The sequence below is a fragment of the Carcharodon carcharias genome, chromosome 11 (assembly GCF_017639515.1).
Source record: "Carcharodon carcharias isolate sCarCar2 chromosome 11, sCarCar2.pri, whole genome shotgun sequence".
In the NCBI taxonomy this organism is placed as follows: domain Eukaryota; kingdom Metazoa; phylum Chordata; class Chondrichthyes; order Lamniformes; family Lamnidae; genus Carcharodon; species Carcharodon carcharias.
In genome coordinates, this window is record NC_054477.1 from 40,037 (window position 1) to 53,049 (window position 13,013).

Here is a 13,013-nt window from a genome sequence, read left to right on the forward strand (position 1 = left end):
CAACATGGATACGAAATTGGCTAAGTTACAGGAACAGAGTAATGATTAATGGGTATTTTTCGGGCTGGAGGAAGGTTTGGAGTGGAGTTCCCCAGGAGTCAGTGTTGGGACCCTTGCTTTTCCTGATATATATTAATGACCTGGCCCTTGGGGTACATTTGCAGATGATATGATACTTGGAATCATTGTGAACTGTTAGGAGGATAGTATAGAACTTCTAAAAGGACACAGACAAGTTGGTGGAATGGCTGCATAGGTGGCACATGAAGTGCAATGCGGAGAAGTGTGAAGTGATTCATTTTGGTAGGAAGAACATGGAGAGACAATATAAAATAAAAGGTAAACTGTAAAGGGGGTGCAGGAGCAGTGGGAGCTGGGTGTATATGTACATATATCACTGAAGGTGGCAGGACAGGTGGAGAGAGTGGTTAATAAAGCATACAGTATCCTGGGCTTTATTGATAGGGGCACAGAGTACAAGAGCAAAGAGCTATGTTGAACTTCCATGAGACACTAGCTTGGCCTTAGCTGCAGCATTGTGTCCAGTTCTGGGCACTGTACTTTAGAAAAGATGTGAAGGCATTTGAGAGAGTGCAGAAAAAATTCATGAGAATGGTCCTATCTGAGCACAGATTCAAAATAATGGTTAAAAGGAGTAGAAGTGATGTGATGAAAAATCTTTTCAACCAGAGGGTGGTTGGAGTCTGGGACAAACTTCCTGGAAAGGTGGTGGAGGCAGGTTCAACCAGGATATTCAAAAGGGAATTGGATTGGTACCAGAAAAGAAATAATGTGCAAGGTACGGGGATAAGGCAGGGGAGTGGGACTAGGTAGATTGCTCTTTCGGTGCGGTCAGTGCAGACCCAATGGGCTGAATGGCCTCCTTCTGCATGGTAAAGATTCTGAGAGATTCTATGAGGAACTTCAGTTATGAAGATAGATTGGAGAAGTTGGGACTACTTTATTAGAGAAGAGAAGACTGAGAGGAGACTTGATAGAGGCATTAAAAATCATGAGGTACCCGGACAGAGTAGATAGAGAGAAACTGTTCTCATTCATTTAAGGATTGAGGACAAAAGGGCACAGGTTCAAAGTAACTGGTAAAAGAAACAAAAGCAATACGAGAAAAATCTTTTTAACGCTGCGACTAGTTAAGATCTGGAATGGGCTGCCCAAGAGTTTTTTTTTAATTCATTCACAGGATGTGGGCTTTGCTTGCTGGGCCAGAATTTATTGCCCATCCCTAGTTACCCTTGAGAAGGTGGTGGTGAGCTGCCTTCTTGAACCGCTGCAGTCCCTGTGGTATAGGTACACCCACAGTGCTGTTAGGGAGGGAGTTCCAGGATTTTGACCCAGCGACATGATGTGAAGGTAGATTCAATCGAAGCTTTCAAAAGGAATTAGACTGCTATCTGAAAAGAAAGAACATGAAGGGTTATGGGGAAAAGCTGGGAAAATGGTACCAGTGAATTGCTGGTTCAGAGAAACTGTGCAGGCATGTTGGGGCAAATGGCTTCCTTCTGCACTGTATAAATTCTGTGAAGTCATGTATCAGCTATGCATGATTGGCAGGAAAAACTGTAGCTGAACATTGGGCTACCTTCAAAAATGAATTGGTTCTGGCACAGTCAAGGTATATCCCATCGAAAGGGAAAGGTAGGGCAAACAAATCTAGCACTCCCTGGATGGAAAAGGAGATTGAAATTAAGATAAATAAGAAAAAGCGCACTTATGACAGGTGACAAGTTAGAAAATACAGTTGAGAACCAAGAGGAATACAGAAGGTTCAGAGGGGAGGTGAAAAAGCATATTAGAGAAGCAAAGAGGGATTATGAGAAAAGACTGGCAGCCAACATAAAGGGGATTCCCAAAGTCTTCTATAGACATATAAATAGTAAAAGGGTGGTCAAAGGAGGAGTAGGGCCGTAGCGTTCGGAATAAAACTAATGAGTTAACAGCACAAATAGAGATAAATAGATATGATGTGGTGGCGATTACTGAGACGTGATTACTGGGAGAACAGGTTTGGGAGTTGAATATTCAAGGGTACTCAGTGTTCTGGAAGGATAGGCAGTAAGGAAAAAGAGGTGGTGTAGCTTTGTTAGTAAAGGAAGAGATCAGTGCTGTAGCGAGGAATGATATAGGCACTGGAGAGCAAGACATAGAGTCAGTCTGGGTAGAAATAAGAAATAGCAAGGGAAAGAAGTCCCTGGTGGGAGTAATCTATAGGTCCCCTATACAGTAGTTCAGCGCAGTATAAACCAGAAAATACTGGGAGCATGTAAGAAAGGCACGGCAATAATCATGGATGATTTTAATATGCATATAGACTGGACTAATCAAATTGGCAAGGGTAGCCTCAAGAGAGAGTTCATAGAGTGTATTAGAGATTTTTTCTTGGAGCAATATGTTGTGGAACCAACCAGGGAGCAGGCTATTCTGGATTTGGTTTTGTGTAACGAGATGGAATTAATTAATGATCTTAGAGTAAAGGATCCTTTAGGGAAGAGGGATCATAGCATGCTAGAATTTCAAATTCAGTCCCTTGAGTCCCACACTAGTGTTCAGGAGTTAAACAAAGGTAACTACATAGGCATGAGGGCAGATTTGGCCCTAGTGGACTGGGCAGGAATACTACAAGGTAGGACAGTTGATGAGCAGAGGCAGATATTTAAGGAGATATTCAATTCCTCCCAAGTAAAATATATTCCAATGAGGAAGAAAGATGTTAAGAGGGGGAAAAAGCATCCATGGCTAAGCAAGGAAGTTAAAGATAACATAAAGGCAAAAACTAAGGCAGACCAAATTGCAAAGGTCAGTGTCAGGCTGGAAGATTGGGGAACTTTTAAAGATCAACAAAGGGTTACTAAAAAAAAAATAAAAAGAGCAAATGTAAATTATGAAAGAAAAGTAGGGCAAAATGTAAAAACTGATAGCAAAAGCTTCTACAAGTATATAAAAGGAAAGAGAGTAGCTAAAGTGAATGTTGGTCCATTGGAGGATGAGACTGGGGAGTTAATAGTGGGGAACGCAGAAATGGCAGAGACGCTTAATTAACATTTTGCCTCAGTTTTCACAGTGGAGGACACTGGTACCACCCCAATAGTAACAGGTAGTGCAGAGGATAAAGAGAAGGAGGAACTTAGAACAATCACCATCGCTAGAGAAAAAGTACTGAGCAAACTATTGGGGTTAAAGAGTGACAAGTCCCCAGGACCTGATGGCCTACATCCCAGGATCTTAAAGAAAGTGGTGGTGGAGATAGTGGATGCATTGGTTATAATATTCCAAAATTCCCTGGATTCTGGAAAGGTTCCAGTGCGTTGGGAAAATGCTAATATAACACCCTTATTCAAAAAGGGGGGGAGGCAGAAAGTAGGAAACTATAGACCAGTTAATTTAACGTCTGTCGTTGGGAAATTGTTGGAATCCATTATTAAAGAAGCAGTAATGGGGCATTTGGAAAGTCAAAATGCAATCCATCAGAGTCAGCATGGTTTTATGAAGAGTAAATCGTGTTTGACTAATTTGCTAGAGTTCTTTGAAGATGTGACAAGCAAAGTTGATAATGGGGATCCTGTAGATGTAGTATATCTGGACTTCCAGAAGGCCTTTGATAAGGTGCCGCACAAAAGATTAATACACAAGGTAAGATCACACGGAGTTAGGGGTAATATATTAGCTTGGATAGAGGATTGGCTAACCATCAGAAAGCGGAGAGTCGGGATAAATGGGTCTTTTTCTGGATGGCAAGCTGTAACTAGTGGGGTGCCACAGGGTTCAGTCCTTGGGCCGCAACTATTTACAATCTGTATTAATGACTTGGATCCAGGGATAGAAGGTACTATAGCTAAATTTGCAGATGACACCAAAATAGTTGGGAAAGTAAGTTGCGATGAATAAATAAGAAATTTACAAATGGATATGGACAGGTTAGGTGAATGGGCCAAAATGTGGCAGATGGAGTTTAACGTGGATAAGTGTGAGGTTATCCATTTTGGTCGGAAGAATAAAAAGGCGGCTTATGATTTAAATGGAGAGAAACTTCAGAATGCTTCAGTGCAGAGGGATCTGGGTGTCCTCGTGCATAAATTGCTGAAAGCTAGTATACAGGTACAGCAGGTAATAAGGAAGGCAAATGGAATTTTGGCATTTATTACTAAAGGAGTTGAGTATAAAAATAGGGAAGTGTTGTTGCAACTGTACAAGGCATTGGTGAGACCGCACCTGGAGTACTGTGCACAGTTTTGATCCCCTTACTTGAGGAAGGATGTAGTTGTATTGGAAGCGGTTCAGAGGAGGTTCACTAGATTGATTCCAGAGATGCGGGGCTTGTCTTATGAGGAGAGATTGAGCAGTTTAGGCCTGTACTCACTAGAATTTAGAAGGATGAGAGGAGATCTAATTTAGGTATCTAAGATGCTAAAGGGGATAGACAAAGTAGACATGGAGTGGATGTTTCCCCATATGGGGCATGCTAGAATGAGAGGCCATAGTGTTAGGCTAAGGGGTGGTAGATTTGAATCAGAGATGAGGAGGAATTACGTTTCTCAAAGGGTTGTGAATCTGTGGAATTCACTACCTCACAGTGCAGTAGATGCCGGGACGCTGAATAAATTTAAGGAGGAGATGGACAGATTTTTAATTAGTAATGGGGTGAAAGGTTATGGGGAGAGGGCGGGAAATTGGAATTGAGGCCGAAATGAGATCAGCCATGATCATATTGAATGGCAGGGCAGGCTGGAGGGGCTGAATTGCCTACACTTGCTTCTAGTTCTTATGATTAGGGACCTAAAAGGGAATTTACACATGGACAAAGGGGCCATGGCTGAGGTATTAAATGAATACTTTGCATCCGTCTTTACCAAGGAGGTAGATGCTACCAGGGCCATGGTGACAGACAAGGAAACTCTGTCACTAGTAGGGTTCAAAATTGATAAGGAGGAAGTGTTGAATAGACTGTCAATGCTTAAAGTTGACAAGGCATCGGGACCAGATGAGATACATCCAAAGATATTGGAGGAAGCGAGAATAGAAATTGCAGGGGTACTGGCCATAATCTTTCAGTCTTCCCCAGACTCAGGGGAGGTGCCAGAGGACTGGAGAATCGCAAACATTTTGCCCTTGTTCAAAATAGGTTGTAAGGATAAGCCCAGCAATTACAGACCAGTCAGTTTAACTTCAGTGGTGGGCAAGTTTCTAGAAACAATTATTCGGGATAGAATTAGTAGTCACATGGAAAAATATGGGTTGATAAAGAAGAGCCAGCATGGATTTCTGAAGGGGAAATCGTGTTTAACTAACTTGCTGAAGTCTTTTTTGAAGAGGTAACAGAAAAGGTCGATGAGGGTAATGTTGTTGATGTGGTGTACATAGAGTTTCAAAAGGCATTTGATACAATGCCAAGCAACAGACTTGTGAGAAAAGTTATTGCTCATGGAATAAAAGGGACATTCGCAACATGGATACAAAATTGGTTGAAAAATAGGAGAGTAATGGTCAGTGGATATTTTTTGGGCTGGAGGAAGGTTTGTAGTGGAGTTCCCCAGGGGTCGATATTGGGACCCTTGCTTTTCCTGATAGATATTAATGATTTTGATCTTGGTGTGCAGGGGACAATTTCAAAATTTGCGGATGATACAAAGCTTGGGAGTGTTGTAAACTGTGAGGAGGACAGTGTAGAACTTCAAAAGGACATAGACAAGTTGGTGAAGTGGGCAGATAGGGGGTCAATGACGTTTAATGTGGAGACTTGTGGGGTGATGCATTTTGGTAGGAAGAACATGTACAGACAATATAGAATTAGGGGTGAAATGTGAAAGTGGGTGCAGGAGCAGAAAGACTTGGGTGTATATGTGCAAGAATCATTGAAGGTGGCAAGACAGGTGGAGAGAGCAGTTAATAAAGCATATAGTATCCTGGACTTTATTAATAGGGGCATAGAATACAAGAGCAGGGAGGTTATGCTGAATTTATATAAGACACTGGACAGCTGGAGTATCATGTACAGTTCTGGGCGCCACATTATAGGAAGGATGTGAACACATTGGAGAGAGTGCAGAAGAGGTTTACAAGAATGGTTCCAGAGATGAGAAACTTCAGCTATGAGGATAGATTGGAGAGGTTGGGACTGTTCTCCTTGGAGAGAAGAAGCTGAGAAGAGATTTGATAGAGATGTTCAAAATCATGAGGGGGCTGGACAGAGTTGATAGGGAGAAGCTGTTCCTGCTCGTAAAAGGATCAAGAATGAGAGGGCACAGATTTAAAGTGATTTGCAAAAGAAGCAAACGTGATGTGAGAAAAACCTTTTTCACACAACGAGTGGTTCGGATCTGGAATGCACGGCTTGGAAGTGTGATGGAGGCAGGTTCAATCGAGGCATTCAAGAGGGCATTGGATGTTTATTTAAATAGAAACAATGTGCAGGGGTACAGGGAAAAGGCAGGGCAATGGCACTAGGTCATAATGCTCATTTGGAGAGCCATGCAGGCATGATGGGCTGAATGGCTTCCTTCTGTGCTGTTAAAATTATGTGATTCTGTGAATACACAGGTGAGACTACACCTGGAATACTGGGAGCAGTTCTGGGTACCACACCTTACGAAGGATATCTTGACCTTGGAGGGAACGCAACATAAATTTGGCAGAATAATAACTGGACTCCAAGGGTTAAATTATGAGGAAGGATTACATAAATCGGGATTGTATTCCCTGGAATTTTGCTTAAGGAGCGATTTAATCAGTTTTCAAGATACTAAGGAGAACAGATGGAGTAGAGAAAAACTATTCCTACTGCCTGGGAAGTCCAGGGCAAAGGGACATAGTCCAAAAAGTATCACAGAATCACAGTATCACAGAATCACACAGTTCAGAAAAGGCCCTTCAGCCCATCAAGTCTGCACCGACACGTGAGAAACACCTGACCTACGTACCTAATCCCATTTACCAGCACTTGGCCCATAGCCTTGAATGTTATGATGTGCCAAGTGCTCATCCAGGTACTTTCTAAAGGATGTGAGGCAACCCGCCTCCACCACCCTCCCAGGCAGTGCACTCCAGACCGTCACCACCCTCTGGGTAAAAAAGCTTTTCCTCACATCCCACCTAAACATCCTGCCCCTCACCTTGAACTTATGTCCCTTCGTGACTGACCCTTCAACTAAGGGGAACAGCTGCTCCCTATCCACCCTGTCCATGCCCCTCATAATCTTGTACACCTCGATCAGGTCGCCCCTCAGTCTTCTCTGCTCCAACGAAAACAACCCAAGTCTATCCAACCTCTCTTCATAACTTAAATGTTTCATCCCAGGCAACATCCTGGTGAATCTCCTCTGCACCCCCTCCAGTGCAAACACATCCTTCCTATAATGTGGTGACCAGAACTGCACACAGTACTCCAGCTGTGGCCTCACCAAGGTTCGATACAACTCCAACATGACCTCCCTACTTTTGTAATCTATGCCTCAATTGATAAAGGCCAGTGTCCCATATGCCTTTTTCACCACCCCACTAACATGCCCCTCTGCCTTCAGAGGTCTATGGACACACACGCCAATGTCCCTTTGTTCCTCAGAACTTCCTAGTGTCATGCTGTTTATTGAATACTTCCTTGTCAAATTACTCCTTTCAAAGTGTATCACCTCACACTTTTCAGGGTTAAATTCCATCTGCCACTTATCTGCCCATTTGACCATCCCGTCTATATCTTCCTGTAGACATTCAACCTCACTGTTATCCAGCCGGCCAATCTTTGTGTCATCCGCAAACTTACTAATCCTACCCCCCAACATAGTCATCTATGTCGTTTATATAAATGACGAATAATAGGGGACCCAGCACAGATCCCTGTGGTACACCACTGGATACTGGCTTCCAGTGACTAAAGCATCCTTCTGTCATCACCCTCTGCCTCCTACAACTAAGCCAATTTTGAATCCACCTTATCAAATTACCTTGTATCCCATGTGCATTTGTCTTCTTTATAAGTCTCCCATGTGGGACCTTGTCAAAGGCTTTGCTGAAATCCATATAAGTTACATCATCTACACACCTGGTCACTTCCTCAAAAAATTCAATCAAATTTGTTAGGCATGACCTCCCCCTGATCAAACCTTGCCTCTCCAAGTGGAGTTAGATTCTCTCCTTCAGAACTTTCTCCAATAGTTTCCCTACCACTGATGTGAGACTCACTGGTCTGTAGTTCCCTGGCTTATCTCTACAACCCTTCTTAAATAGCAGAACCACATTAGCTGTTCTCCAGTCCTCTGGCACCTCCCCCATGGCCACAGAGGAATTAAAAATTTGGGTCAGAGCCCCTGCGATCTCCTCCCTTGCCTCCCACAGCAGTCTGGGACACAAATCATCTGGACCTGGAGTTTGTCCACTTTTAAGCCTGCCAACACCTCCAATACCTTGTCACTCCCTATATCAATTTGCTTAAGAACCTCACAGTCTCTCTCCTCAAGTTCGATACCTTCATCCTCATTTTCTTGAGTGAAGGCGAATGTGAAGTTACAGAACTTTCAGGAGTGAAATTAGGAAACATTTCTACACATAAAGAGTGGCAGAAGTTTGGAACTTTCTTCCACAAATGCTCGATCAGTTAAAGCCAGCTCCACAATTCAGTATAACCATGGCTTATCTACTGTCTGAACTCCAGTTTTCTGCCCATTCCCCATATCCCTCTGATTCCCTAAATGATCAAAAATCTGTCTATCCCAGCCTTAAATATATTCAATGATGGAGCATCCACAACCCTCTGGATTGGAGAATCCCAAAGATTCACCCTTTAGGTGAAGAAATTTCCTTTCATCTTTGTCCTAAATGATTGATCCCTTATCCTGAGACGATGTCTCCGTGTCCGAGATTTCCCAGCCAGGGGAAATAACCTCTCAGTTGTTACCTTGTCAAACCCCTTCAAAATCCTGAATGTTTCAATGAGATTAACTCATTCTTCTAAATTCCCAAGAGTGTGGCACAATTTACTCAGCCACTTATTATAGGCCAACTTCTCACCCCAGGGATCAATCTAGTGAAACTTCACTGTACCACCTCCAATGCAGGTGTATCCTTCCTTAAATGTGGACACCAATATTGCGCACAGCATTCCAGGTGCAGTTTCAACAAAACCCTGTACAACTGTAGCAAGGCTTCTTTGTTCTTGTAATCCAATCGCCTTGCAATTAAGGCCAACATGCCATTTACGTTCTTACCTACTTTCAGGACCCACATGCTAAATTTTCTTGTTCCTTGTATGAGTATACCCAAGCCTTTCTGAGCATCAGCACTTAAAAGTTTCATGCCTTTTAAAATATATATTTTTTTATTCTTACTATCAAAGTGAATGACTTCACGCTTACCCATGTTATACTCCATCTGCCACTAACCTGTATATTTCCTTCCTCTTTGTGTCCTCCTCACAGTTTATACGCTCACTTAACTTTGTATCATCAGCAAACATTACTTTCTGCCTCTCATCTAAGCCTGGTTATAGATTGTAAACAGCTAAAATGGAGTTAGATCAAAAATCTCCTATGACATCATTGAATGGCAGCGGAACAGGTTCAAGGGGCTAAATGGCCGCCTCCTGTTCCTGTGTTCCTAAGGTTATTCCTCAGCTGGAGTAATGTGTTCAATCCTGACTCTAACTGAGGAACAGATTCCATAGGCACTGATTCTCAAGGGTGTACAGGTTCCACACATACTGACTCTCTTAGGGAAACGGTTTCAAACCCACTCCCCCTCACTGGGGTACGGGTTGCACACCCACTGCCCCTCATTGGGGTAAGGGTTTCACACACTTCTGCCCATCACTGGGGTATAGGTCCCACACACACTGACTCTCACTGGGGTAATACTGCAGTTGTTTGTAATCTCCTGCTACACCTGTGACTAACAATGGAATAATTTCTTTTATGGACTAGGTGAGATTCTTCGCATGAAGAGAGGAGGTGCAACTTCATTAATTGGAATAATATTGTTTGGAATTATGGGTTTAATGAAGAGGCCCCAGCCTAAATGCAGAAGCATGTTTCTGTGGCTTCACCTTATATCAGGATTGTTGGTTGGATGGTCCATGGCAGGGTCAGATGAACCTCTTGTTCTGCAAATTGATGAGGAGCAGCCACCTTTCACCATCATTGGAGATATCAACGCAGGTCTTCCCCCTGGACATATAACCAGCAGCTTCTTTATTCATGAGACTGATGGCACAGGCATGTCCTCCGATTTAATTATTGATGAAACCACAGGGATTATCAAAACAGCCAGAGTGTTGGATCATGAGTCCAGGGATAAGTACAAGTTTGTTGCAGTAAATTGGGGAGGTGATGCAGTGGAGGTGGTGATAATAGTCAATGATATCAATGATAACTCTCCAGTGTTTCCCAACAGTCAAATGAAGCTGAATGTGCCTGAACAGACACCTGTGGGAACAAGGTTTCGTTTAGATTCAGCAATTGATGCAGATGGAGGTCAATTTAGCACACAGGGATATCTTATTAAAGATGGAAACATTGGGCAAGCCTTTAGGCTTGAAACTAAGAGAGTTGCAGAGACACTGGACCTGGAATTAGTGGTCAATAATCCTCTGGACAGGGAGAAGAAATCCACTTACACTTTGGTGATTGAAGCTTTTGATGGTGGATCTCCCCACAGAACAAGTCAGATGACATTGGATGTCTCCATATTGGATGTAAATGATAATGCTCCAATATTTAATCAGACTCGATACTACACCATGATCTCAGAGAGCTTACATCCCGGCAGCAGTCTTCTGCAGGTCTTTGCCACAGATGTAGATGAAGGGAATAATGGTGTGGTCATTTATGAGATCAACAGGAGGCAGAGTGATCCCAACCAGTACTTTGCCATAGATTCAAAGACGGGTGTGATCAAGTTAAATAAAGGATTGGATTATGAAATGAAGAAAGTTCATGAGCTGGTCGTCCAAGCTAGAGACAATGCCACACACCCTGAAGTAACAACAGCATTTGTAACTGTCCAGGTCAAAGATTACAATGATAACCAGCCCACACTCACCATCATCTTTCTCAGTGAAGATGGCTCACCTCATATCTCAGAGGGAGCTCAACCTGGCCAATTTGTGGCCAGGATTTCTGTATCAGATCCTGACTATGGAGAATATGCCAAAGTCAATGTATCCCTGGATGGTGGTGATGGTAAATTTGGACTCACTACAAAGGACAATATTATTTATCTGATCTGCGTGGACCAGGTGTTAGACAGAGAGGAGCAAGATACTTACCAGTTGAGTGTTATGGCAACTGATTCTGGAACACCACCATTGAGGGCTGAATCCACATTTACCATTCATGTGACTGATGTTAATGACAACCCCCCAGTCTTTGATCACTCAGGATATAGACAGTCAATTCCAGAGGTTCTGTACCCTGGAAGCTTTGTGCTACAAGTAACAGCCAGAGATAAAGATGAAGGCAGTAATGGTGAAATTATCTACAGCATCATCAGCAGCCCAAAGTTTCATTCTGATTGGTTCACCATTGATCAAGCCACTGGCGTTATTACTACAGCTGCAACTTTGGATTATGAAACAGACCCTGCTCCCAGGTTGACAGTGATGGCCACTGATCAGGGAAATACCCCCTTGTCATCCTCCGTCACTGTTACCATAGTGATACAGGATGTTAATGACAATGAGCCCGTGTTCAGCAGCAATTTCTATAATACGTCAATCAAAGAAAATGAACCAATGGGGACTTGCTTCCTCCAGGTAGGAAAATTTGTATTGATAGAGTTATGATTGTTAATAACTTGTAAATGTTGATGAACTTGTAACTCTTTGTATGTTCACTTTAAATGTCCAGTCTCTAGCCTTATGAGGAGGGTGATTGGCTCTGGGGTGCGGTGGGGTGGTGTTTCTGAGGCTGAAGCAACATTTGAGGGTGAGGGGGTTAATTGGGCTTGAGGAGGTGAACACAGTGATGCCATATAGAGTCACAAACCTTCCTTGGAGGAAGAAATTGGAAGACTGGTCCAATTATATGATCCTCTTAGGTACCGTATGAAGCCAGCCCTGCTTGAGGAGAGACTGTTGAACAACCATGAGAAATGCACTCCTGAACAGGGTAAAACTTCACAACTAAAAGCGACTGTTTTAAATTACCCCATGAAATTTTAAAGTTTACTTCGTGGACTTCTACATAATCAAAGTGGCCTATTTTGAGGTGTGGAATACAAAGGGATGGAAGACATGCTACAGTTATATAAAGCTCTGGTTAGACCCCATCTGGAGTAATTGTGTTCAGCCCTGGGCACCAAACCTCAAGGATGTGGAACCAAGGTGGTTAGATAGAGAAGAGGTACAGATCAGCCATTTGTGCAACAGACTCAAGGGGCAAAATGGCCTCCTATTCCTAAGTGCATCATCTTCTTGAGTTCTCTGCCTGAAGGCAGGTCTGACCCACAATGCAATGAGCTCCACCAGGGATAGGGCAAGGAAGTGGGTCCCAAATCCACCTCCGCCAGAATGGGGATCAAATCCCTTGTTGTTGGCACCAGTCTGACCCACATCAGCGTCCAGCCAGCTGGCCCAAGGAGTCCAAGTTGCTATGACAACATGCACTTTTACGTGGATGTTGTAGCCTGGAGCTATGGTTAGTGACATAGAGGCTCCAATTTCATTCCATCACATGCTGACCAGGAATCCCTCCTGCTCTTAGCTGCCATTGGCATATATCGGAAGAATTTGCAGATAGATAATTAACTTATTTGGCCGCATTCTGAACATGCTTTCCATGACCATCAAGTCCTGGAGTGGGATTTGAACCTGGCACTTCTGGCTCAGTGGAAGGGATGCTACCAACTGCACCATAAGAGCTCCTCCTCTGTACATACAGAAAGTAAATGAAATGCTCCTTAAAATTAAGCTAAAAAGGATACATGTGATGCTAAGTAAGAGCTGCCTCAGTTCTTTTGCTCCTCATAATGAGGTCATCTCACAGTAAGAATCATCGATGAGGCAATTTTCCATT

The 13,013-nt window shown here is 43.1% G+C and overlaps 1 protein-coding gene across 1 annotated transcript in view; it reads left to right on the forward strand.

Annotated features, from left to right (window-relative positions):
* Window positions 1-13,013, forward strand: part of LOC121284311 (protocadherin-16-like) — a 114,993-nt gene that overhangs the window by 12,518 nt on the left and 89,462 nt on the right. The window contains exon 2 of the mRNA XM_041199698.1: window positions 9,924-11,752. Coding sequence (XP_041055632.1) covers window positions 9,938-11,752 — 1,815 coding nt within the window. The 5' untranslated portion in view covers window positions 9,924-9,937. The remainder of the gene's footprint in view (window positions 1-9,923; window positions 11,753-13,013) is intronic.